Source organism: Microtus oregoni, unplaced genomic scaffold (genome assembly GCF_018167655.1).
Source record: "Microtus oregoni isolate MIOR12 unplaced genomic scaffold, Mior012 000019F_ref0000042, whole genome shotgun sequence".
Classification (NCBI taxonomy): domain Eukaryota; kingdom Metazoa; phylum Chordata; class Mammalia; order Rodentia; family Cricetidae; genus Microtus; species Microtus oregoni.
In genome coordinates this window covers 23,497,382-23,524,665 of record NW_024543078.1, presented here as the reverse complement: position 1 = coordinate 23,524,665, position 27,284 = coordinate 23,497,382, and the positions used below count along the sequence as shown (strand labels likewise).

General features: G+C 45.8%; 1 protein-coding gene across 3 annotated transcripts in view; it reads right to left on the bottom strand.

Annotated features, from left to right (window-relative positions):
* The window catches only part of Meis1 (Meis homeobox 1), a 141,827-nt gene extending 123,408 nt beyond the window's left edge, over positions 1-18,419 (bottom strand). For all 3 annotated transcript variants that reach the window (XM_041669709.1, XM_041669707.1, XM_041669708.1), the window contains exons 1-6: positions 17,697-18,419; positions 15,584-15,810; positions 13,682-13,823; positions 13,086-13,136; positions 12,263-12,313; positions 10,786-10,932 (exon numbers count right to left, since the gene is read on the bottom strand). In XM_041669709.1, the coding sequence (XP_041525643.1) occupies positions 10,786-10,932; positions 12,263-12,313; positions 13,086-13,136; positions 13,682-13,823; positions 15,584-15,810; positions 17,697-17,708 (630 nt within the window). In that variant the 5' untranslated portion in view covers positions 17,709-18,419. The remainder of the gene's footprint in view (positions 1-10,785; positions 10,933-12,262; positions 12,314-13,085; positions 13,137-13,681; positions 13,824-15,583; positions 15,811-17,696) is intronic.
* Between the last annotated feature and the right edge of the window lie 8,865 nt (positions 18,420-27,284).

The window sequence follows — 27,284 nt, the reverse complement described above, 5'->3', positions numbered from 1 at the left end:
ATACTCTTAATGAGAAGGGCAGGGTAATTGGGAAAAGAAAATTGAGTTGCTGCAACTTCCCAATTGCAACATAGAAATGCTTATAATAAACTCACTCCGAAGCAGATTGTGGCTGGATTTGAATAATTATTAGAATAAAAATATTTGATCATCAACAAAACACCTGAGGAGCATAGGACATGAATCATTGGTAGGCCACTATAGCTTTGTGGAATTGCGTACAGGGCACAATGAGTCTACCAGCTTTTTGATCACTTTGTTACTGAACACAGCTTGTAACATCCTTAAACGTGGCAGATTCGTAGGCCATGTCATCAAAACAGCTGGTATGAAAACGTGATGAACAATATGCCTCAGAAATTTTCAGCACGTGATAGGGACAAAGCAAACACAGAAAAAAAAGGAAGCTAGGTGTGCCTGTTACTCAATTGGTTTCCAAAAAAAAAAAAAAAACCCAAAAAACTCATTTATCAGTAAGTTCAGTTCAAAATGTGAAGTTCCTGACTTACAAACTATGGTCAAGAAAATCACAATAACTAAAATGAATATGGTCACCATGTGTGGAGGTGCACACTTTGAATCCCAGCACCCAGGAAGCAGAGGCAGGTGGGCCCCTGTGAGTTTGAGGCCAAATGGGTATACATCAGTGAGAAGGTTTTTAACCCATGGGCTGTGACCCTGTTGGTCACATAGCAAATAACCTACATATATCAGATATTTACATTATGGTTTATAATGGTATTAAAATTACAGTTATAAAGTAATAACAAAACAGTTAAATGGTTGGAGGTCACGAGGCTATGAAGAAAAGTATTGAAGGGTCACAGCATTAGGAAAGTTGAGAGCCACTGGTCTCCATAGTAAGTTACAGGCCAACCAGGGCTGTATAGGGAGACCCTATCTCAAAACCAACCAAACAATAATAACGAAAAGATGATGCAGGTTCCATGTATCTACATCTGGAACTATGAAGCATGGGCAGCCAGAAGCGAACCTGTGAAAGGGAGCAGTATGCATTCGCTAGGGTAACCCTCATTATCTACATAAGGGTATCAGCTCGAGCAGAAGTGCCATGGCTGTCTCGTGAAGAAAAGCTTCACACATTTGGTAGAATTGTTGGGTGATTCGCACAAACTGTGCAAATGACGGACTATAAAGAAATACTACGCCCACTGGCATGCTCAGGAGTGAAAGGCAAGGCGGTAACTCGGAAGACTCGCAAATGACGACTTCAAATAAAAGTTATATTCAGTGGCTAGTTACAGCAAATCTGTGCCCTGAAGTTCTCTTTAGTGAGGGATTAACGACAACCCCATGTCTGCCAACTAAATGCTCCACCTAAACCCCAGACGCCCAACTGCATTCTGCTGCTGACCTCTCTTCTGATTATCCTGACACGGCTGAGAAAAATCTTCCCTACCTGATGTCATTTTTAGTTTCATCTCTATATCGCTGGTATTTATGATTAATATAGATTTAAGATACCATGTATGAGTTGTATCCCGTGGAGGACCCCGTTTTTGTTTTTGTCTTAACTTCAGAAGGAGTAGCTCCAATAAATAGAAAGAAAAGGCTACATGTAAAACCAATCCAAGGGAGCGGAGCGCATGGGCTCCAGTGAGTTTGCTTTGACTTTACATTGTAGAAATCATTCGCCCACCTCCCAGATGCATCTCTCCCTTGAGGCCCTGTAGATAAACACGCCATTTCATGTAAACAGTGTGAGCATGCCTTGAAATATCCGACACTGTACACCGTTCATTTTGAAATGAACTTTTCAAACCACTGAGGAATAACTTTTGAATAACAGAAAACACTATGGGCCTCGGCTAATTATAGCTTACCTATCAAATTAAGTTAATGTTGGGGAACACGTCCAAACAGCTGCAGAGCTTTAAGGGGTGTTTTACTATTAAAGAAATCCTTATTCTTTCATTTTTACAATTTTTAAGAGAAGTTTTTTTGGAAGTCGAGATAATACGAGAAAGCTCAGAGTTTACTTCAAACTGCTCTGTCCCTGTCCTTTGACGGCTGTGTCGATTTCTATATAAATTTCATTTTCCAGAGTTCTAAAACACACTTCACCTTCAAGCGCTTCTGTGGGACATGACGGGAATGTAAATTCAGAACAAAATGCAAATCATGAAGATGCAGGGACAAACCTGGACCATCGGTTAAGAATACCATCACACAAACCAGTCATGAAAGCCACAAGAGCAAGAGCGTAGAGGTATAGGATCTGGACACCCAGGGTCGGCAGCCCCCGAACGTAAACATGACCAACACCTTTCACTTTTTCTCCTAACTATAAAGCAATATGTGATGGGTTTGATCACTGTGTATTCCTGTTCTGAAGGAACAGTGAATATCTTCCCTCGAAACAAACCAACGTGAGGCTAACAGCCCACAAGGCAGCTCAAGTTCAAATCTCAGGCAGAAAAGATTTGCAGAATGGGTGGGGGGAGAGGGGGGACACCAAAGTGATCCAAACAAGCAAGTACTGCAGCTCTGCATCGCTACAGGAATCCACAGCCAGGCCTTTACAGGCAGCCCTGGAGGAGAGCCCACAGGACCGCCACCCACCATCCCTCCCGGTTACCTGGTGCTATCCAGCTCTGATGCATGCGTCGCTATCTATTGATTTTAGGGTAATTCCAAGATCACTCAAAATGTCATTCACTGTCATAAGTTCTAAATGACTCAAAATACCCTCTGCTTAAGCCCACTCTACAGGTTAAGAGTGTATGCTTAACGAAAAAGAAAACAGCACAATCATAAGATTTGATTCATCTTATTAAAGTAATGGAAGGTCGTGCATGTTTCTAAAGGCATACTTCACACGTGCAGATTGCAATAGTGTTTGCCGTCTGCAGAAGAAATACTTCATACGTGTGCAGATTGCAATAGTGCTTGGTGTCTGCAGAGAATATACTTCATGTGTGTGCAGATTGCAATAGTGTTTGCTGTCTGCAGAAGAACATACTTCATGCGTGTTCAGATTGCAATAGTGCTTGCCATCTGCAGAAGAACCTACTTCATACATGCGCAGACTACAATAGTGCTTGCCATCTGCAGAAGAACCTACTTCATACATGTGCAGACTGCAATAGTGCTTGCTGTCTGCAAAAGAACATACTTCATGCGTGTTCAGATTGCAAAAGTGTTTGCCGTCTGCAGAAGAACATACTTCATACATGTGCTGATTGCAATAGTGTTTACTGTCTGCAGAAGAACATACTTCATACATGTGCAGATTGCAATAGTGTTTGCTGTCGGGTGAACATTCTTTCATTTAAGATTTTCAGAGGCGTCACACTGCATAGGCAAGTCCTTTGCTTGTGAACGTAACTGTGAACTGGGAGTCCTCAAGTGTCCAAAGAATCAACTGTAGAAACGTATTTCTGAGAACTATAAATAATATAATATTCATTTTTATAAGTTATTTATTCTCCATTAGTTTATCCACACATTGGTGCATGTGTCATGGAATAACCACAATGGCACCCTTTAATAATTTCAGAAAAGTTCATGACTTGATTCTGGCCATAATTTTTATTTGACTATGTCTATTTATACTAACAATAAATGATATAATTGCATAAATCTAGAGATAAGCCTTTTTGCTGGAGAATAAATACTTTATATTGTGTATTAGTGGACTTTAGGAATTCTGAAACAAGTGAAAAAAATACAATTTCACAAGATTTGTACATTTCTATTTGTTTAATGAGAGCATATTCTCTGGATTAAGAGAAGCTGTCTGGGAACGTATCCCAGGCAGCCCAGTAAAGTACTACAACTGCTCCAATTCTGTGCACTTGACTGTATTAAACTGATTGACATTGGATTCTCGTACAAATATTTAAATGGATATATTCAGTTAGTCTACAAAGTATACTTTATACCATTTATTTAAAATGTCACATTAGTAATGTGTGGAGAATGCAACAACTGATCAATATCGGTGTATTTCCTAGAGAGGCTGATTAAGAAATGGCAAAGCTTCCCTTAGCCCTATTGCCCTGAAATCACAGCAGAGTAAACTCAGGATAGGGGTAGATAGCCTTTTTATCTTGTATACTACATAAAGGTTCAGGTTTCCTTTATTTCTGCAGATTTATTTATTTTATTATTTTTATTTATTTTTGTTTTTTGAGACAGCGTTTCTCTGGGGTGGACCTGACTGTTTTAGAACTAGCTCTATAAACCAGGCTGGCCTCAAACTCACAGGGATCCACCGGTCTCTGCCTCCAGAGCAATGGGATGAAAAGGGTGAGCCACCACCACCCAGAATGGTTTGAGTTTTTTTAATTTTTATTTTATGTAAAAAAATTTTTTTGCAGTTCTGGGAATTGAACCTGAGGTCTCACACTTGCTTAGACAAGCCCTGTACTGTTGAACCACACCCCTTCTCCTAGACCGTAACTTTCCTTTACTTTTAAGACTTATTTATTTATGTTTATGCGGATGAGTGTTTGTGCGTGTCTGGTCCCTGCAAAGGTCAGAGAGGGCATTGGAGCCTCGAGACCTGGAGTGATGGATGGTTGTGATCCACCACGTGGATTTTATGAATCAAGCCTGGGTCCTTTAGAAGAACAACGATTGCTTTAACCACTGAGCCATCTCTCCAGTGCCGTAGATCCTAAGTTTAAACAAGTGCCACAGCTGGCTATATTTCCCGCTGAGCAAGAAGAGCAAGCCTCCTGTGATTTACAGTTCTCTTTCATTCAGGATTTTCGAGAACCTTTACCATCTGTACAACTGACAGACAAACTGTGTCGCATACATCTACTTTCATCTCTTTATTTGCAAAGGAATATTTCCCAGAACTGTATTTAATCTGAAATATCAATTTTTTTTATCCTTGGGAGAAACGGTAAAATACTTTGTTTCAATTATAGCCTAAGTTTGAGTACTACTTCAACACAAATATGACAGATGTCATAATCCAAAAAAGGCCATGTAAAATGGGACAGTTGCAAACGTTTAAGACTGTGTAACAAAAATGACTGAGAACCGTATCAGTTTACTGTCCTCCGACTATTTCCTTGACAGTGGAGTCAAATAATGTTGAATTATAGACCTCCTTACAGGAAGTCTTATTTCGTGTTCATTTTTTGATTTTCCCTGGTAGGCCCTATAGGAATTTGGCTGCATGCCCACTTTCCTTTAGAAGTTTCTGTATACATCCTTGGGTTGTGTTTGATGATTAAATGATTATTTATTAAAAACCTCTAGGTTTCGGGTGCAGCTCAGTGGTAGAGCACTTATCTAGGAAGGGTTCAGTCTCCAGTAACACACACAAGCACATACATACACTTTACAATTTCACATTGTCAACGTGTTTACTTTTCATTTAAAAAAAAAAACACCACTGCTTTGGCAATGGAAACTATAAGTTGCCAATATGAAAATGTTTCATCTGAATCCATGTGGAAAATTACTTTCGTTTATGGTGAGAATCTTAGTAAAAACTTATTGTCATTCTTTGCAGTTTCTCCAAATGTACTTTGATTGGTGGCTAAGCTGCCTATGTAACAATAGCAGGCCCTGTGCTAATACCGCAGCCTATCTGCCTGGCCTTCATAACCATCTCTCAGCTACAGACCCACAAACAGTCTATTTTTCGGGTCTGAAGTTTCCTTGAGTGCTTTTCCTTCCATTGCCCAGCAACAGCTGTGTTTTACATCTTTTGGACTATGCCAAACAGTTTAAGATATCAACAGATGAGGGTCTGAAAACAAAGTGATTCGAAATTTACTGTCAGAGTTGGGCAATGGTAGCATATCGGCCGCTTTTTGGAAAAAAAAGAACTCACATTCCCATGCTTTAGTTCTTGCTCCTTTTCCTCTTTGCTCTTTGAGCTTCTCCTTTTCCTAATACGAGTCTGTATGTGGACCCAACAGTTACAGGAGGCACAACTACTCTCTTTACTTCTGAAGGGTGAGCAATGGAGACATTCCAGTGAGAGAATTGCTGTTGGGGTGACCTATTGCCTCAGAGCTAGTTAAGCCAGGAGCAGTAGTTACAGTTACGGCTTTAGTTTGTACAAAGTAGCCTGAGTGTCATTGCTGTCTATTAACCATGGGACTTGCATTGGGCACTTCTACTGGGAGGGGACGAGGGTCAGAGCGAGGGGTAAAAAGGAGATGGAGACAGGGCAGGAAGAGAGGGGTTGGAGAGGGGCTAGGAAAAGAAAATGTAGTAATATGTACTATTAGCATTTAAACCTGTCTGACATTTAACAATATAATTAATTGATCTCGGCTATTTGCATAGTCTTGAGCCTATACTTTTTCTCTTACTGTTTTTCTTAAATGTTTTAAACACCCCTATTAAGAATCAATCTATCTCCACTCAGAAGCAGTACATAAATACAAAAGCCAAGCAGAAAATAACAATAAAAACATACCTGCTAAACAAGTAACTTTTAATTCGAAGCAACAAAGGCTCCGGAATGAGCATCCCAATTAGCCCATGTAGTGACAAGCAGTCAACACCTTATTACTTAATCATTAAAGAGAACCTTGCCATAATTTCCTTTTGACATATTTCAAAAAAAATGAATTAAGGGCACATCACATGACTCCCAACAACCCACAGTGACGTTAAGACAATGCTAAGACCCTGTGTCTTACAAGGATTGCGCACTGAGAGGTTCAGGAGCAAGTTCTTAAGTGGGATCCTACGAAGCATTTGCAATTTCTTGAACACTGCATTAGCCATAAGCATTCAGAAACAAGCTACCTGATAAGGGGCCCATGTGCCCAATTTTTCAGCGGATGAAAACGCGCTGCAGACCTTTCTAGTATTGGTAAGCATCTGTTCTCTCTCTCTCTTTTCTAAGCAGCCGATTCAGGCCATGAAGAACGTTAGGTTATCTCCCTTAAAAGAACCTCTATAATGGGAAAGCTGGAATCTCCTATATCACTCTCCATGCCATTTTGGAGTGAGGAAGAGCATTCAGTCAAGACTGACTTCAGTTTTAAAACGTTTAACTCAAACTATGCTTCAGGAAGGGCCTTCTGAACTTCGGAAATAGATAAAACAATCGTCACCGAAGTTCCCAGGCCCACTTGGGAACCCTTCACGCTAGCACAGATCAGCCCTAGTAATATGTACTATTACTCTAGGCTGATCGCCTCTAGGCCTGGTGGTCTGGCGCCCCGAAGCCTGGGCTGCCCAGGCCGGGGCTGCTGTGCCTGCCCTCGCCCCCAGGCTATCCCCACTCCAGGGAGTCTGCTAGCACTTGGCTTTTAACCTGCGGGGCCAGCGGGGCTTTCGTGCCTCATCTCAACCAGCCCCAGAACTTCTCCCTAGACCTCACTGGCCAGTCAGGATTAACACGCAACAGGGCGCCCTGCTCAGGCCGCCAGCTCTGGCCCAGGAGCTGTTAAATGCAGATTCAGAGGAGGACCCCCGGAGAGCTGCTGTTGAATAAAACTGTAATCCGAAGGCACCGTTTCTCAAGCAACCAGCTTTCCCGGTGGGAAGAAGCTGGGCCGCTGCTGCTGGCGGAGCACAGGCCTGGCTAATCTCTGCTCTTTCCCGAGACTTGGCCACCCGGGAGGCTCCCCGCTCCTCTGCCTTAGTCCTTGGAGTCAAAAAAAAATGCTTAGATTCGGGAATAAAGAGGAACAGATACCCTCGGGAAGGAAGGCGACGGCTCCTTCCGGGAGTACAGCCTCAAGTCCATCATCTGGGTGGCCCCGCCCGGCTCCCCGATTCTACCCAGGACCCCTAGTCCCCAGCTCCGCCTAGCCTATCCTAGTCCCAGCGTCCTTCCTGGTCGGTGATCTCCCAGCCAAACCCTTGCCTGCACGGCTCCCTCTCCGGCTCCGGGTATCAGGCCGTCCCTTTATCTCCTCCTGATTCTGCTCCCTGCAACCCCTGGGGGTCGCGAGCGTCTGCGCCCGGCTCGAGCGTGACGGTCGGGAGAGGGCGCCCAGGAGGCTGGCGACCACTAGGCATGGCCAGGGGACCTCCAGATGGCCTCCAGGAGTGGAGAAGACCGGGAAACACCAAGAAGTGGGGGAGAATAGGATTATAGCCTCTACTGGTGTCTTAATCTGATAAAAAAAAAAAACAAAAACAATAAAAACAAAAACCCTGCATTGTCGTAGAATCTACAGCATTACATGGCCAAATGAATTCCCGCCGACTTAAATAGACCTCCAGGAAATCAACTGACATCAAAATCATTGATCCCAGACCCTGGTGAAGATGGCAGCCTTCGCGCCCTCCAAGGGGGTGGGGGAAATAAAGTAAAATAAATCGTACTACCAGAAGACCCTAGAGGCAGAGCGGTTAATGAGCTAACTAGGCCTTTCTGAAGCGTCAAGTCCCGGAGGGAACCAGCCCAGTGTCGGGTCCTGAACAAACTGGGCCGCCTTCCTGGACTGGGCGAGAAGTCACTCTTCCAGGGCTTGCCCCAGAGACTCCTCAACGGGGGATTCAGCACCCCCTGGGGACCCGCCCTAGTCCTTTGAACAAACACTTGAAGACCACGGGTTGGCTCTAATGCCTTGACCTTCACTCCTTACCTAACCAGGGGTGGCAGCTCAGCCCACCAGGCTCCCAGACAGCTCACTGCGCTCACCTTCTAGGACCCTTTCAAGTCACTCTAGCTCCTGGATTTTTGCAACTAGATAATATGAAGAACATCCAACCATAGCCGTCCTCAATTCAACAGAGCTGGGTGCGCCCAAAGGGTCCCACGGGCAAGCTCACACACCACAAACCAGCAGCGCCACGAACCCAGACAAACCTACCCAGTCCCTATCTTAACAGCATGGACCGTCAACATGATTCTCCTTTTGTAGGTAGGAAGGGAGAATAAAAGGCAAGTGTTTATCCGACGCACATTTTAGACTAATGGAACGGGTAAGAGAAGTTTGTGAAGGAATAAGGAGAAGTCAATGACGTTGTATTAAGTCTATGTCCTCTACGCTCCCCAAACTCCATAACTTTGGTCCTTTATCTTTGACTTTAATAAAATAATGCTTCGTTGAGAAAATGGGGTATAAATCTTCATTTTGGAGGCAATTAAAGTGTTGATTTCATTCATGCCCCTAAGCAGTTCTTGTAATTTGCTCAAATAGCTTTATGTACCCAGCACTCCGGAGCTTTTAGAATCCCATTTTCTAGTTTGGCTTGTTGGATTACAATTTTTACTCAACAGCAGCTACTAGAGGAATCTGCATTTATCAGGGCTGGCGACTGAGCCCCTAAAGCGGCTGGGAAGCCTGAGGCACTGGCGGGGGAGGGGCCTGCTTGCAGCTTTTCCACCTTGGTCTGCACAGACTGTGGGTTCTATGCACCAGCCCACCCTGACCAGTTTCCGACTCACCAAACAGAATAGCAGTGAGGACCTATCCTGCTGGCATTTTTAGAGTTCTACTTTGTCATATTATTCCTGGGCAAAGACGAAATTCAGCACAAGCTGTGGAATCGCCTAGGCTGACTCAAGGATACTGAGAGAATACCTTCAGAGGCCACTAAGAATGAAGTTGGGACAAGACAACACTGGGCGGCAGTGACCATGATAAAACTTGCAGAGAAAAAACAGTGGAGTCGCTGGCCTTTGACTTAACAAAGGCAGGCTGAGGTCCCCCCCACCCAAGAAGCCACACATACGTCAAGCCCAAATAAGAAAGGACTCTAGGCTTTTCCTAATGGGGCTGAAGGCGAAGGAGACCACTGCTTAAATCTCTAGATTCTTTGCAGCAATCCTTCACAGAGCTATCCAGGACCCTGTTTCATCTCACGCCTCAGGTTTTCACTTTCATTGCTTTTTTTTTTTTTCCAACTCATTTGAACCAATCCAGAGACACAGCAACAGGAAGAAGAAACTGGGAGCAAATGGTGGAGCCCCAGTGATAGAAATACCCACCCACCCCCACTCCAAATAAAAATCATCCCCACTTAGCGGTCGCAGCGGAAAAGGGGGCCTGGAGGGAAGACTGGAGAGGAGGGGGCACAGCAAAGAGCCACAGTGGAGAGCCATGGGCCCCTGCCCTCCACACCCAGGGAGTCGCCAGGGCGTCCTTGACGCTCACCCTGCCAAAAGCTGCCAATGTGGAAAGCCCGGAGTACATACCAGCTGGAGGATGAGTGGAAAGGAGGAGGAGAAAAGTCCATATTTATCTGTTTTTCTAACCTCGGCCTGCTTTTATTTTTTTTTCTATAAAGTACAATAAAATGGGCGAGCTTGCAGGGAATACCACACAAAGCAATGTTCAGTCAGGTCTAGAAGCGGTCGGCCGGGGAAAACTGACAAGACAGGCTAATGAAGCGTGTAGACAGGGAGAAAATAGCCAGCGTTTGCTGGATTTCAAACCCTCACTGTCTCTCTTAGACCACCTATCTTGGATTTATTCCTAATAAAATAAGAAATAAGCAGACCCTACACTTTTCTTTTCTTCAAGATAGAAGGGGGCGAAATACCCATGAACAAAGCCCTACAATTGGAGGTGGCCACTGGCAGTTAACACTCCCATTATTACGGAGGGTAAATAAAATAAAGACAAAAATTAAAAGCGACAAGAAACAGGTCAAGTTTGCAGGCGGAGCTCTTACAAGCTCATCTCTCCAGGTCGCATCCCAGAGCCAGCCTTAATGAAGCAATAATAGCCACATTATTCAAAAATTTTCATTTTGATGGAAATGTATCTAAAAGGGACTTAATCATATGCAAATAATAAAGGAGGTGGTAGTGAGCCAGCAAGCAATATGCATACAGATATTTTCTTTTTCTTAGGGATGTCAAAATTGAAAGCCTCATACCTGGTCAGTTAGATTTGCTGATCTTGTTACATCTTCACTGTCTGATTTTGCTCCTCCTTCTCGATCATCTATCACCAAATCGATAGGCATTTTCCCTTTCAAACAGCTAATATACCGGTGGCAGAAATTGTCACATAATTCGTGTACCTACATTATGACAGAAATAAAAAAAATGGAAATATAATCAGGAGTGCATAAATGACATTGACAAGTGCAGTCCACCCCCCTTGTGAGACCCGAACTTCCAAATAGGGGAAACACAGGGCAATTGTCCTCTAGAGACCCCCAGACGCATTCGGAATTAGGAATAACTTTCTTTTCTTGCAAAATAGAGATATCCCAGAAAATTGACAGTGACAAGATGATTCTCAGGCTACAACATACTCAACACCCATGTTAAATTCATCTGCTCCCAGAGCTGTGGCCATTACAGAGGTGACCTGCATGGCTGATACTTAAGGTAAACTATTTAATTTCATCCAGTTAGTTTACCATAAAGCGTTCCCCAAAGTTTCTCAGGAAAATGTGTGATACACACACACACACACACACACACACACACACACACACACACACAGATCTGTATTGTGATGGCATAAGATCCATGCCTGACTACCCAAATGAAGTTTGCCTTTGCCCAATATATAAAAAAAGAAAAAAAATACTACCGCAAAAACTGATCACATTGATTTTTTTTTAAAGAAACAAAAGAATTACTCACAGTCTTTAAGTCTAAGTAAAACCAACTCTTACAGGCCCCAGGCATCCCTTACATGGAAAAACTCAGAAGAAACCCCGGTGTGCATGCAATTTCATGTTAGTTTGAATTACAATGCATTAAGTTTTATTGCTGAGATTTATAGAATAAGTTAGAAAAATCACGCTACCCCAACACCCTCTCTTGAGTGTGAAGGTGAGGTGAGGGCTGGATCACACATTCAAGAACTTGACACAACTACCAACCCTGCTTTGTCTGGGAGCCAGCTCTACCGTGCCCTCCTCCCCAGGACATTTTGCCCACTTGTCCTTTCCTCCCGGTCCCTTCTGAGTTGGACCTACCACTGATCTCAAATCATCTTCAGGAAACTCACTAAAACACTCCCACCCCCAGCCCCAGGTAGCAATGAAGAGGAGGAAGAGGGGGGAAAAAACCACACACACACGGAGGTATTAACTTGTAAAACAAATTCACTCCGGCATTCTAAGCATGCACTGGGGTGCCTAGCAGAGCAGCTGATGCACTCAGAGCCAGCAAGGTACACGAGCCTGCAGTGTCTGTGATCCTGGTTTTAGTGGCTGAAATTGTAATTAAACTGCAAAGAGAAATGGACGCTAAGATTGGCCTTGACACTAATTACCACGGGGGGGGGCATTTATGCAAATATCTTGGAAGCCTGAACTTCAGTCCTTCTGAACCCTCTTTCCTGTGTGGTTGGGATGAAAGGGAAGGGAAGGGAAAGAGGAATAAAGAATTTACCTTCTCTAATTCCAACAGATGAAACCTTAATACTTGTATGGCTTGGATCATCTGCAAAGATACAAAGAGAGTGAATACTTCATCCCTGGTTTGCAGAGAATTGGCTGTCCCAGCTCTAGCATCTCCAACTCACCCCTTCCCCCCCCATACATAGAGTTATTTTGATTTATGGCAATAACACTAAAACTTAATAGCAGCGACTGGGTACCATCTAGGGCTTATATTTCTTAAGGAGAAAAAAATAGCTAAACCAACAACAAAACATCTAAGTGGGGATCATAAACACTCTCCTCCCCCATGGCTTCCCCCTCCCGGGTCTTACTACCCCCAACCCAACCCAAAGGGCTACTGTCCAAGCTACACTTCTCCTACGAAGAAGTTATAGGAAAGTTTCCCCCAAACAGTGGCTTTGCACTTTGCAAAATTCTTCCTGCCTTCTGTCCGTGCACCTTTGATGCCAATTGGTTGTTTGGGGATAGGAGGGGGGGGTTGGCGGGTGAGCCTCTGCCCTCGTCGTGGCCCTAATGAAGGAGACTCATAAGGCTGGAAGTCCACAAGGTTTAAGCACACACGCTGACAGGCGGGGAGATAAATCCCCAGGCTGATTAGAGCTGTTCGGCCTGGCCATCATAAAACACAAAAGCCGGCCGTTCCCCAGTCGCTGCTCCTGGGCCCTCTCAGATGAGTTTATACCCTGGGATCCAATCCCCAAACACTTGTCCACAGATAGAAAAACGTTTGTAGATCAGTCCGGAAGGCTCAGAACTGGGTCGGGGCTGGAGGTTGGGTGGATAGACAGGGTAAGGGGAGGAGAGGCTCTTACCAAGTTATCCAGTTCTGGATTAGAAGAGAATAGAGGTTTTTCTGCGCGAATCTAAATACAAGTGAGAAGGAGAGGGGAAAGAAAAAAAATTAAATGAAATCTGGTCGCCTCCCCACTTTCTTGCCTCATTTACACTGTTAGGGGCAGGATGTAACCTCCAAGAGGGACTCGTGACTCAAATTCGTCCCTCGCGGAAACACTTCTGTGTGAACCCAGTAGGCCCGAGACCAGCCCAGAGCGCGCCCTGACTTCAGCCAGAGCTCGGCTTAAGCGGAATGCTGCTCGCCCGCCACACCACCGAAGCAGCCACGTAGCGTGGTGTTCGTGATTTCAATTGCTAGCGAGCTGGTGGATGGTGAGTGGGTGTGAAGATGGGTGATGATCAGCAAACACATTCACTGGACGAAAATCCCTGGGAGGCAGTAACACGCGTGGCTGAAGGAAGACTATTTTGGGGCTACTTTTGAGAAATTACTCTTTCTAGATCAAGCGCTCCATCTCTATGTGTGTGTATGTGTGTGCGCGGGGGGCGAGGGGAGGACAGAATTTTTCCTTGTTTCCTTTTACTTTTTTTTTTAAACATTTATTTTGCTGACCTGTTTGGCGAACACGGCTATATCTTCATTGAATGACTCTGACGAGCAGACGTCCCCGCCCGCCACCCCCGGCTCGCGGGGGGTACAAGTAGCTAATTCACATTTCTCAAAAATCAGTGCTAAGAGAGGGAAGAGGGGGTGTCTGCAAGAAAATACAACAGTCACAAACAACACAATGATTAGTCCGGAGTCACCGAAAAACGGCGCCCAAGAGAAACAACCCGAGTAGCTCCAGGCAGAGACCCTTGGGTGATCTGACCATCCGCTTTTGCCCTTTAGCTCACCCCCGCCCAGGTGATGGCTCACCGCCCCCTTCTCCTAGGGCTCTGAAGTCGGAGGCCCTGAGCCCCGGACCGTGTCTGTGGATCAGTTCAGCATATCTGGCCGGAGAAATTGGCAACATTTGCTACGAATAAAACCCAAGCGGTTCCAGCAGCCATTTTGAATTAAGTTTCGCACCGCGACAAACCCTCGTCCCTCCGCCGCACAAGCTGGACCGGGTGCCCGGGAAAGGCGCGCAGGCCGTTGGGTGGGAGAGGGCCAGCCTCTGTCTTCCTCCGAGGCATGCCCCAGGCTCAGGGGATCTCGGTGGCAGGCGTGCAGCAAACTTGAGGAAAGGGCCTCTGTGGCTGCAGGACCGACTGTCACAGGGCAGCACCTACTGACCCTCGCCATACAGCCCTCCGAGAAGGAGGGGGTACTCCATGGCTCCCCAGCACTGCCCTCCCTTTGTAGACGCACCTCATAGTCCCACAAAAAAAGTTCCTTCAAATGCTTTTACAGCCAAGCCTCCTCTTTCGTCTAGAATGGTAAAGCGACTAGTATCTAAGGCCTAGATGTCGCTCGTCTCAGCCCATTTAAAAAAAAAAAAGACTTAATGTTCAAGGAGCTTTTTATTAGCTCTCACAGCCCAGCTGGGAATTTAACAGTTTGGGGTCCTTTTCAAAGCTTCCTCAAATGTTCTGTCCTGGAGCCTAAACCATTTGTAGAGAGGAGGCTGGGATTTAAGCAAGCCCACCGCACAAGGGATCAGAAACCGAAGCAAAAAGATTTCCCCCCAGTCGAGGGTCACTACTACATATTTTTTTTAAAAGAGAAAAAGTGAAATAAAAGTTATTACAAAGTTTAAAAATAAAAGTAGGGAGAGTGTCCCCAGAACATCAGCACACAGTAAAGTACAAGTAACTTTCAAAAAGGGTTTCCTAGTTCAGGGTCTAATCGAATGGCCGAAGGAGTACAGCAAGCCCTGGCCAGAGTCTCCCGAAGAAGAGCATCCTGCAAGCGCTTCTTGATAAATCCTGAAGGTTTCGCCTTTGAACACAAAGTGCCCAACCGCTTAGAAGTTTCTAAACGTCTGTGTCAATTCAGAGCGGCCCCTCTCCTTGACTTCAGTTGAACAAACTCCTTAAGGCAAGGCATGTCCCCCTTGTCTGACCTGCAGCTGTCCTTCTGACTTTATTGTGCACTAGCAGAACCAGCATACGGTGGCTGAGTAAACTCCGCAAGTCAGAACAATCAATGGCTTAAAAGATTTCCCTTAAACTAAAAGTTTCTTTCCAACACAAAGGCGCCTACACTTTGAAAGCCCCCCAACGCTCTCGAGCCAACTCCAGCGAGCAAGGTCTGAGATCTGCTGACTTCAGACTGAGAGAGGACGCGGAACCTTTAGGCAGCCACTCCTGCACTGGGACTCCTTTGCGGCCAACGTGGCGGCCAAACCGGGCGCTGAGCCTGCTCCGAGTGCAAATGGAAATGGGGAGGAGGCTTTCCCCCCAATTTCCACGCAATATGAATGAAAAGTCACTGGTTCTGTACTTCTAATCTAGAGGGCTCTCCAACTTTCCGGTTGCAAGGGAGGAAGCCTCGCGTCTCAACTACTTAACTTCTGCCCATTATACCTACCCATAAATGGCATCTTTATCTCTCTTTAAAGCGTCATTGACTGAGGAGCCCATGCTGGGGGCCATGGCGTTGGTATGAGCTGTGTGCGGGTACTGATGAGAGTGCAGAGGAGGCCCGTGGTTCAGGTGGTGGACCGGCTGCATGGACCTGGCTGCATGCGGGTCCCCATACATCGTGGAGGGGATGCCTACTCCATCCATGCCCCCATAATGGGGTAGGTCGTCGTACTGCATGACAAACAGGAGAGAAAAAAAGGGTCAGAGGCCATGCGGGTACACGGGGAACGGTAGGGCACCGAGCTTATAAAAGGTCAGTCCTGCTGGATCCTTCAACCCGAATTCCGTGGCCTTCGATCTCTAAAGTTGAGTTTTCTAATGTAAAAATTAATTTTAACAGTAAAAATTCTATTGCTCTCAGTGAGAGTCATCTGAGATGAAGGTTCCTGTCCTAACTTGTGTCCATATAGACTAATTCAGAAATCCAAAATCTTTTGGCAAGAAAGGGAGGAAGGAAGAAGGAACGGCAGAGAGGCATTCTCCCGGAGGCGGAAGGTAAAACAAGCCTGTTTCTGGAGGAGGAAACCGAAAATCACAACAATAAAACGTGCCGGGACAGTGAAGCAGACCCGCCTAGCTCCATAGCCCCTTCACTTCAGGGGGATTTTTTTTTTTAAGTTATGATGGGAATAGTTGTGCCAAGCACGTGAATTCAGGAAGGCTTCTCATTTTATTTCCCTGCCAGCATGGGATTGGGCAGTCCTGCAAGACACTGCGTTTGCTTGGCTTTCCAAAATAAACTCTGCTAAATTATACAAAACGAACTGGCCCCCTTATATTATGTGACATTGGAGTGTACCGAAGGCAACTCCCGCTGTCCTTTCTAGCTGAACCTGGAACTGGGCAACGGTTCCCTCCAAGTTTAAAGAGAAGCTACACAAGACAGCAGCTAATGCTCTGTTTTATTTTTTCTGCCCTCAAACTTTCTCCCTAGAGTAGAAGTCAAGGGAGGCAATTGTTACTCAGTAGTTTCTAAGCAAATTCAAAAGTAAACACAAATCCAAACCCACCTTGGGGGGCGCAGGGGTGCTCTCAAAGTGATTGCCATTACTGTCTGTGATAAATTCAGCCATTTGAATTTTTCTAATTGTTTTACTCCAGGCAAGTTCTTTTTTTTTTTCTAAGATTCGGAAAGGGGGAGAGTGAAATGCTTTTCAAAGAAAGGGGAATTGCCACTTTCATCCTCTTAAAGCCAGAGGCATGAAGGGAGTTTGGAAGAAGGCTGACATTTGCCTGAACCAGGAGAATAAAGAAAAATGTGTCAGCTAGTAACTTTCTTTTCCAGAAAGGGCTCTGAGGGCCAGGACACAAACTATGCAAGGAAGCCTTTTTGTAGACCCCTTTCTTTTAAGAAGCCACCTCAGCTGGGCCGTCATTGTCTCAGTTTACTTTCAAGGCATTTCCATTCAAATAGGAATATTGGGGAAATTAGTATTGCATTTTAACAGTGAGTAGCTGTGTGTTTAGTATTCAATTAGTACAGAGCTTACCTAAGGGGGGAAAATCTGCAAATTTACTATCTTGCATAAAATCCATGCAAATTTAAATTACTTTTAAAAGATGAATGATTTTTCCAACTACAAAAAAAAACTGCGGTACTACAAGTTACTTAATTAAAACTGCTACCTACTTTTACTGATATTAAAGATGGGTATAATCGATAATATAGCAGAAGTTCCCGAATGTTTATTTTAATTAAGCATAGCTTTAAACTTCTGGTCCCCAAATGCTCAAATTATAGCACTGGATATGTTGCCGGTTTCCCTTCCTCTTTCTTCTTTTCTTTTAAAACAGGTGATTCCTTGAGCTTCTATTTTTATTTATATAGCTGTTGGTTAGGAATCTCTAGACATCTCGATCACTTGAATTAGCAACCACAAGTAGCATGCATGAAGCTACAAATGCATTGAGTAAACCTGTCAATTTAGGCCGCGGCTTTAGGAGCCTCATTCAAAAAGAGAGAAAAGAAAAAAAAAAGGAAACTTAGCAGCAGTGTCTTTCAGCCACGTTTCAATTTAATCTCACATCTGAGTTCCACAATTGTTTTTAATACGTACCCTTTGCGCCATCGGCCTCTCTGGCTCCCTTCCTACTTCAGCTTCTAATATATCCTCTTTAAGGCCAGTGTGAAAAGAAACAAATATGCAAACTCCCTCGGAAAAAAAAAATGAAGCACCAAAAAAAAAAAAAAATCCCTTTGCGTCTCCAGCACTGTGAGTTACTGGTCCCAGATCTTCGGTCTACCGGACCTGAAGCAAGCCGCCCGCGTCGCTGAGCATAAAAGCGCTCCGGTTCCAAGACAGCAGCGGGAGGAAAAAAAAAAGAAAAGAAAAAAAAAAAGCAGATCTTCTCTCTACCCCCCCAAAAAATCAGTTAAAAAAAAAAAAGAGCGCCCCTCAGACCCAACTACCAAATCTCATGGCTTTCTGCCACTCCAGCTGTCAATCACAGGCGAGGTTGTCAACGTGGTGAATGAATGATCATCCGCTCTGTCTTCTTCTGGTCAGAACACCTCAAATGTTAATATTCAAATGCACAAAGCCCTAGCGCCTGCTTCCCTCGAATCAGTCCTAATTCCTAATCAGTTTCTCTCTTCTCTCGCTCTCTTTCTCTTTCTCTCTCCCTCTTTGCAACTGCTGCACTGAAGGGAGATTAGAGAGGAGGGTTAAAAAAATGTCTGTCTGAGTTTGTCTTAAAGGAGCCACGATCGATGCTGCCCGCTTGCAGTCGCCGTGCGTGTGTAAAGTGTGTGTTGCACAGGCGGAGAGGTGGATTCCGACCAGAATGCTAGAACCCGGAAGTAGTGGTGGCCATAACAGGTCGCGTCTTACACAATGCATTGGGCTGCAGCAAGTAGGCTCCTCGGCAGGGGTGGGTGCGCGAAGCGAGCTCTGGCCGCACTGGAGAGGCAGAAAGGCGCTCCATGAATTCGCACGCCCTGGCACTAACACCACACACCCAGGGCACATGCACACAGATGCAGGATGCAGCTCCGGACCGCCGGCTTTACGTCCCGTGTTCTTTTCACTCCTTCGCCTTCCAGCCTCTCTTCCCAAAGCGGACTCTTGAAATAAATTGGGAATAAGCGCAGGGCAGGCAGATGTCGGAGTTATTTCTCTCAGAGCTCCGCTCATGAAAGACTTCAAGACTTTCCTCGAAATTATTGGGGTCTGCCAGTATTTTTCGGGATGGGGGTGATGCCCAAAGTACTGGATTCTCTGCTAGACTCCCCAAGGAGAAAAGCCGAAGCCAGAGCAAGAAGAGGAGCTGGAGCTGGTTTAGGAGAGGTTCAGCTTAGGAATCCCGAGAACGTGGGGTGGCGGTCGCCTGGGCGTTCTGCAGACCCAGCTTAGAGTTTTTTTGTTTTGAGATTTTATCCCCCCGCTGTCAGAAGTGGACTCGCGGCCGGAGGAAAGGAAATGCTTGCATTTTGTCACTCAGAGTCCGGACGCCCCCACCTCCTCTGCCTGGCAGCCCTCAGCCCCAGCGCGAAGTGAGGGAGGAAGGGAGGGAACAATGAGCTGAACGCGGGGACTATGCCCCCAGCGCTTGTTTACAAACACCGAGCTATTTATGACCGCCGGAGAGCAAAACTCAACCCGGGCACCGAGCAGCTGGACCTCGCGGACGACCCGGGCCTGGGAGCCGCGGGACTCGAGGCTCCTTCTCGGTCGCGCTGTCGGCGAGGCAGTTGTGCGCCCGAGGCGCGGCGCGGCTGTAGAGCTCGGCTGAGCTGCGGCCGGGGCTGCCTTTGTCTGGGCGATGCCGATGGGGCTCCAGCATCGGCCTTGCCTTGGCCTGGAGAAGCTGCGCACCCCAGCTCCTTCACCGGCGACACCCGGCACGGGACACCCAGACCTCCATCCCTCTGCTTTTCTATCTCCGACCCGGCCCCGCGAAAACTCCCAGGTCCAGAGAAAAAGAAATCCACTTCGGTAGCTGAGATTTCAGACAAAAGCTGACCCTGCCCACAACTTGAAGTCTCCAGCCAGCCACTGGTTTTTAACTTTCTCCCTTGAAGTACCACACCCCGGACTTAAAATTGGGTTTTTTTTTTTTTTGAGTCTTTTTATTCTCACTCCGCACTCGTCCTCAGTTATTCTATTTAGTGGGGTTATTTTACTCTTTATGGTTCTGCGCCCGGCTCTCATCGGCTTAGATAGTAGCTGGAAACCTCACATCCCAGGCAGGGCTCTCAGCTCGCTGGGCTCGGAGAGGACCCCCCCACCCCAAAGCTGAAACCTCGCAGAAAACTCCCCCTGCGGTCGACTGGAAAATGAGCTCACCCAAATCTCGGTAGGCAGCCGTGGAGAGGGTTCCGCCAATCGGAAGGCGTCCCCGCCCAGGCGGCCGCGCATTGGCTGCGGGGAAAATCAATTATCAAATAATCGATCAGCAGGGAGCTTCGATCTGCTGGGAATGCAAACTGCCATTCCGGATTCCCGCCCTGAAGGTGGCCAAAAGGCTCACTCCCTCAAAGCAGCCGGCCCGCGCTCCCACCGCCCCCACCCCCATCCCTTCGCCAGCTGCGTACCGAACCCTCACTCCAGGGGCGGGGGAAGGTTATGCGGAGAGTTCTGAGAAAGATTAGGGGGCTCCCTTCACGCGGGGATTGTTTGGAAAAGGTTAGCCTCTCTGAAACGTAGCTCCAAGGCTCCAAGTCAAAGACTTGTTTCCATTCTTCAGGCGGGACTCAAGTTTCTATTGAGTGGGCTTCTCTGGAACAGGAGACACAGGGTGATCACTAGAATCTCGAGCTGGAATCAGGTTCCTTCGAGCGCAGGAGCTTCCTAGGCAACATTCACAGTTCTTTTAACACCCTGTACAAGTCAGCGCCAGGCTGCTTCGCTCCAGCAGCCGTGCGTGCGGGTTAAGCACAGTAGACCAGGCTTGCGGGCCTCCAGCACAGCACCCCGCCCCCAACAAGGAACACCTGAAGGGCTGACATATGTTCACCCCAAACCTTCTATGGGTTTTGCCTTGAAAGAGATCCAACTGTTTAAAACAATAAAAGGTCCCCAGGATACCCAACGTGTGCCTCTCTGTGCCTCCATTCTGTCTTCTTTTCTGTTTGGCACTTAAGTTTGAAGATCTTTTATTTTTCTCATTACATTCTTGTGCACTGGTTTCTTGCCCAAACGACACGATTTGGAAAGTTAATGCAGGCTTGTGCGTCAAAAACCAGACGCGGAAAAGCCAGGTGAATTGTCTCCGGGTCTAGGGAGACAGATTTTCCCAAGTTTTGGAAAACTGAGCTGGCTGGGCCCTGCAATACACTTCTCTGCGAATTATAGAGCCGACTGAGCCTGAGAACCCTGTCCCAACTCCAGACCAGTGCGGCCGGCACTTGAGTGGCGGTCACCGCTGCTGGGTCCTGCGGGGTGTGAGTGTCATCACCCGAGGAGGCTTGAGGGGCACCGACACAACTGGGGGCGGGGCAGGAGGGAATTGGGAAGGACGTTCAAGCCAGACACCACCTTGAGCACGTCTAAGTTACAATTCTTAAAAGAATAGCAAGGGCGATCGTCTAATGTAGCTGGGAGAAATTTACTGTAAAATACACGTAGATGACCTAGTCTTTAAGAGCCCAAAGGAGTCTCAGACCGACTTAAGTAATGGGCTTAGAGCTTCCTTAACCCTGCGTGAAAGGTTTCAAGTTGAGACAAGGTCAGTTTTTTAATAAACTACATATTTTTGAGAATAGGATTTATTTGAGGTTCTTGCTTTTCAGTAAGTTCTTTGACATCACCAGTCCAAGTGGCAAAGGAAAGAGCAGGTAACTTTTCAAACAGGCACAATCTTCAAAGCAAGGACAAGACTATGGGATTTTAACAGTGATGTGTCAAGTTACCTTTAAAATATACTTCAATTACCTACCCACAGGTTTTCCCTTAAAGACTAGGGGAGTTTGAACTTCTGAGCTTAAAATAAAGCCCTGTTAGTTTTGAAAACTTTCCATTTATGAATGTGAACCTGCACCTCCTCGTACTACTTCCAAGCCTCCGTAGATCACTTCTGAACAATTGAGAGGCTAAAACACTTTTACAATGTAATTACAGTAGTATGAATTGTTTGCCCAAACCTCATTCTGGATAAGGATTTTACAATTAGCAAACAGTTATTACAGTTGGGGCTTGCTGGGAGAAATTGCATACATATAGAGTTGCAATATAGTAGCCATAAAAAAAAAAAACTCTTCTAGCGAGGCAGCAATTAATCATCTATTAAAAAGAAAGGTGAAGAGGCCAGTTCGAGATACCGCAGAAAGTGACCGTGACATAAATTACTGCGAGATTTGTTCTGTTCTGGGATGCACCTACCCCTAAGCTTACTTCAGATGTTTCCTTTTTTTAAAGACAATAGCATTCTGATTTTGGCAAACAGCTCCTGGTGTTCAGCTCTCGCTGTGGGCCCTACTTTTGAAGATGCAGCCTTCTACTTTCCCTGCACGGCTCCCAGTGCCTTCCCAAAGTTAGAGTGCAGGGACTGAGAAGGAGGCCAGCTGAGCCCCTGTCCCTATTGTTTATCACCTACCCTGTGGGGGAGACCGCTAAAACAGGCAGGGGTCGTCAGGGCTGCTAGTAGTCTCAGAACGGTCCCTGCAAGTTTCTGTTCTCCTGAGAGGAACTCTGCTAGCTTCATCTCCTGAACTGGGCTTTTGTTTGAAAAGTTCACACCAAGCAGTCAGATCCCCAAACTCTTCCAAATTAAAGAGGCACCTCTGAAGGTAGAACGTGTGTGTGTTTGCGAGCCCAACACAAATAAAGTCCTGTTAATCAGTGGAGTTTGGCAGCTGTGTTCACAGAATGATAAGGCTTTATCATCTGGCACCTCACGGGAAGATGCCTGTTAAAATGTCGTGGCTGCTCTTGAGGTTCTCCTGGAGGGTGGGAGCTTGGGATTTGTACTTCAAGAAAAACACTATCAGTTTTCTGGCCTCCAAACAGCACCCCTACATTAGCATTCGCATTTTCAACAACAACAACAAAAAGAAAACGGGGGGGGGGGGCGGTTAGTTTAAAGAAAATGGATTTGAAATCTAGTGGAGATAATAGAGGAATGCTGGAGATAAGAGGCTGGATGTGATAGGAGAACAGGACCAAGAATTTAAAGCTAATGGATGACTGTGAGAAACTGAAATAAACTATTTAGATGGCTATTAAAGGGAGAAACCAGGTTAAGTGATAGGAAAGAGGGCTTAAAGGGGAGGATCAGGAAGGACGTTAATCAAGAGTCCCAAAGCAACCCAGGCCACAGGGGCTGGGAGAATTGTTTACTACATTTTGCTTCAGAAAACAAAGGCTGTCTGGGTCCAGTTCAGAAGTCAATGAGAGGTCAGCCTCGGCACTCTGACCATCACAGGGAAAATGCCTGACTCACTATCTTCAGACTGCCTAACAAAAGTCCAGGAAAAATAAATGTTGGGAGTCTGGTTGCTTGCCTTACTCTCTATTTCAAGTCATTAAAATGCTTTGGTCTCTAGAGAGGGGAAAACTACACTGGTTAACATAATTACCAGCTCTGACATTTTCAGAACTTATAGAGGTCTTTTATTAATTAAATAGAGGGCTTAATAAAATATTCCTAATAAAATTTATGGTTGTCTTAAAACTTTCTAAACAGTGCCATAAATTCTTAATAAAATTAACTGGGAAATGAGTTATTAGCCTACACTTTGCCTTCCCCCAAACTTCAACAGGCTCTGCAGAATGGAAAGAAATAGAGGTCTTTTAAAATATAAATATTAGCCGAAGCTATACATTGCACTAGAGAGCAGGCCTTAACTATTATTTCTAGTGGGCCTAGCTTCTAAGGCCCCACATCCCCCAAACTGCACACAGAACTTCAAGAGAGTGTCTCTGCTTTGCAGCATGTTATATATATGCATGTGTCTACAAACTCATTTAAATGCAATGTCCAATGTCTGCGGCTGTTTTGTTTTGAGCATAATAAAGAACATAACACATATTCTAATAATAAATTCTGAATGCCCAGGGCAAATAATTATCCATTAGAAGTTAAGCAAGATTGAGGTGTCTCATTTTTTTTTTTAAATTTTGATCTCTCAATTTAATTTTCTCAAGGGTAGCTTTTAGTTAACAAAATCTGCAGTAACATCTTTCTCTCTTTGTTTTAACATTCACGGATTTTTCTCAAGGAAATACACTTGCAGTGCAGATACAGAAAAAAAAAATGTTTCCATGTCACTCTATTTCAAAGTTTGCAGAGTTAATTTGAGTTTTGAGATGGTTCTCTGCCGTACAGATTCCAGTCTTGGGTGAGTGGCTGTTTAAAAGAGCAGGCCACTGGCATCCACTCCAAATATAACCAAACCACCTTGGATTGTTCAGTGTTTAAAGGCTTGATCTTTTGTGCCGTCTACTGGACAATAGAAAAACTGCAGCCCTGTTTACTTTAAACTTTCCACTGATCAGTATTAGGTGAAGGTGGGGGTGGGGAGAGGGATATGGTGGGCGGGTAGGGTGAGATTTAATACTAGGAACTGACAAGAGAGAATCACAGGACCTGGGACTGCCTGAAAAGGTGTTATAGTCAAATTAGCTTTTTCAGACTGATGGATATCAAGTGCAGATGCATCCAAACTTCTTGGTTAATGCCAACATCCAATTCTCATCCCCAACCCACCTCCCTTTCTCAGCCAATGTGGGAAAAGCCATAAGATGGGATGGACTCAATCTCTCTGAGAAGAAAGTGTGGGTGATTGCCTGGCAGCAAGTGTGGATTCCCTTGACAGTTGAGTTAAAGGGTAGCTAGTACCTGAATAAAGCAGAATGGACATATTAATGCTGGCATCCAGAATATAATGTTACCCAGGAATCAAAAAAGTCACTTTTAGAAGAGCAAGGACAAAACCAGTAAGGAGATCATTTTCATGCATACACCCCTTTGGCGATTCCTGAAGCAAGTGTTTAGTGTGATCAGGGAGAAGGGTCAGCAGATGAAGGTCAGATGCCTTCGCACAGCTGAGGCTGTCTCTGTGCTCTTAAACCTTAAAAGCATTATACATGTTTTATTTGATTTAAAAGTGAACAGGGAGCCCTAGCATCGTGGACACTCTGGGGGTAGGGGAACATATATGCGGCTAACTTTGACTTCCAACACTGACTTAGTTTCTGAAGCAATCACTATGATCACACAGAAATACCTTTGGGGATTTAAAAAGCCCAATACCTTTCCTGTCAATAGAGAAGTCAAGTGGGTTTTGATCAAAGAGCCACAAACATTTGGTACAGGCGTTCTTCAAATTGTTCATCTGCTTCTCTAAAATCAAGCCAGGAGTGTGAGACAAGTAAGTAGACATAACTTAAAAACAAACAAACCAAACCCCCTTTTTTTGCCGAGCGGGGGAATAGTCTCTTTTGTAGGCTTGGCTGTCTTGGAACTGGCTCTGTAGACTAGGTTGGCCTCAAACTCACAGAGATCTGGCTGCCTCTGCCTCCTGAGTGTGAGGATTAAAGGCGTTTACCATCATGCCTGGCTCTAAAAACTTACTTTTAAGAAAAACATAATAGTGAAAAGGAAATGCAAGACATTTTATTGATGCATAAATGCATTTCCACGATACATTCCAAATGTATGCTTTGATGTGGCACTGTGTCAGAGTGACTTTAAGTATCAAGGTTGTCAGGACTGACAATGACCACCTTAAGCATGGAGACTGTGTGCGTGGCCATCTGAAAACTGAGGTGATTTTAGTTGTATGTTGGTGGTGGTGTTTTTAAACCTCCAACCATAAATGGTTATTATTTTATGAACTATTTAACTTGTGTTTTAAAAATTAACAAAATCCTACTTGTAATAGCTGGGAAAGCTAGGGTTTTTTTTTTTTCCCCTAGAAGTAATCACAAGTGAGCTCAAGCCTGATGTATTCTACACTAATAATGGAATTACTGAGTACTGGGAGAGGTCTGGCAGGCCCGCTAAGCAGCCAGCCAGCAACTGCAAACATTTACCTTTGAAGCGACTGGATAAGGCTGACCACTCATGCTTAGCATCCATGTTACACAGAATAAAAGGACACATTTTGTGCGAACCTTCGGGCAAAAAAAAAAAGATCCTACTGATTATTCAAAAATAAATATTTTAACATTTCATTGAGTTGTCTAATGAATAAGAAAAACATTGAAGGCTTCCTGCAGATCAGAGAGAATTCTAACAGTGAGAAAAGCACTAAGAGAAAAGAACAAGAAACTGAAGGGCGCCTGCTGAGCAGTTACTCATTTGTAACTATCTGGAAACGTACTTTTCTGTGCCTTTATTTTAAAAAGGAAAATAAATACCATCTTTCCTTGTCTTAAAAAAAATAGCTTCAGACTACGGTTATGCTTGCCGGAAATCGCACTTTTCCAAGAAACTTCTGCCACGTAGGGTCAGTCTGAAAACAGGAGGAAAAGTCTACAACCTTGCAGGCACCCCTTCTTCCAGGTCCCAAAAGGATAATTTCACTCGCTGCTACTTCCTCGGCCACTTCCGGGAATGTGGGTTGAGGGCGGTCATCGCGTATCCCTCCGCCTGTGCGGGTGCTTGCGGTCATCCTCTGCTTTCACCCCCGGGATGTGCGCTCCCTCGGTCCGGTGGGGTGACCCGGGCCTTGGGCTTGCAATCACACCGGCCTGGGCGCAGGGAGTTCAGAGATAAAGCGTCCTTTAAGGAGAGGATGAATGGCCCCAAGAGGTGGAAAAGTCCCTTTGCAGGTAGCTGCCTGCCTTCCTGGAAGGGTTAGCCCAGGCCTCTGCGGGAGGGGGGAGGATCACACCTAGAGGCTGCGAGCGGCCCCGCCCTGTGCAAGTCCCTGGGGGCCCAGGGACAGGGACTCCGGCTTCGGTCTTCCGCTGCTCCAGGCTGAATATCCAACGCACCTTTCTCCCTAAAGGGTCTAGAGGACCCCTTAGCGCTTCGCCCAGGTCTAATTCTAGAAGCTTCTCGCCTCTCTTCTTGGACAGTCCGTCCTTCGAGGCACATCCCTCGGGAGGCCAGTCGGTCCCTTAGGTCAGGTGCTCGGTGATCAGAAACGCAGGAGATATGGGGAGCCCGTGCCTTTTGCCGCGGCCCCCTCGCAGGGAGGAGCTGCACGAGCCAAAGTTAGGGTTTCAGGTGCTCAAATGAGCCTCGTGGAGATCCGCGCGTGTCCTTGTCCCTGCTTCCTGCAAATGAACGCGGAGACGCCACCGGTACCCGGGAGTCCCTAGCCACCATGCTCCGAGTGCAGCAGAACGGGCGGGAGGAAGGACTGCAAGGAGCAGCGGAGGCAGGAAAGCAAGGGCGGAGACAGGCGCCGTGGGACCCGGGACCTGGAGACCCAGAGGGACTCGGACTCGGAGCCTCAGGGAAGTTGGAGTTCAGTCGGTGGCCGGGCTAGTCCCCGGACGCTGCCAAAGGCGGGAAATGAGTTTGTCTCTTTAGTGCGAGATCTGAGTCAGACTTGCACGGTCCACCTTCCGAAATAGCTGGGCAAAGCTGCCTGCGTTTCCACGTTCATATTTACAGACAGAGATTCCCTTGGGGTGAGGAAACAAAACAAAGTGTGTCGGAAAGGGCAAGGGGCGACTAATACCGAGGGCTAGGTAAACACGTCTGGGAGAAAGCATTGCCCTCCTCAAGGCAATGAAAAAGAAAATCACTGC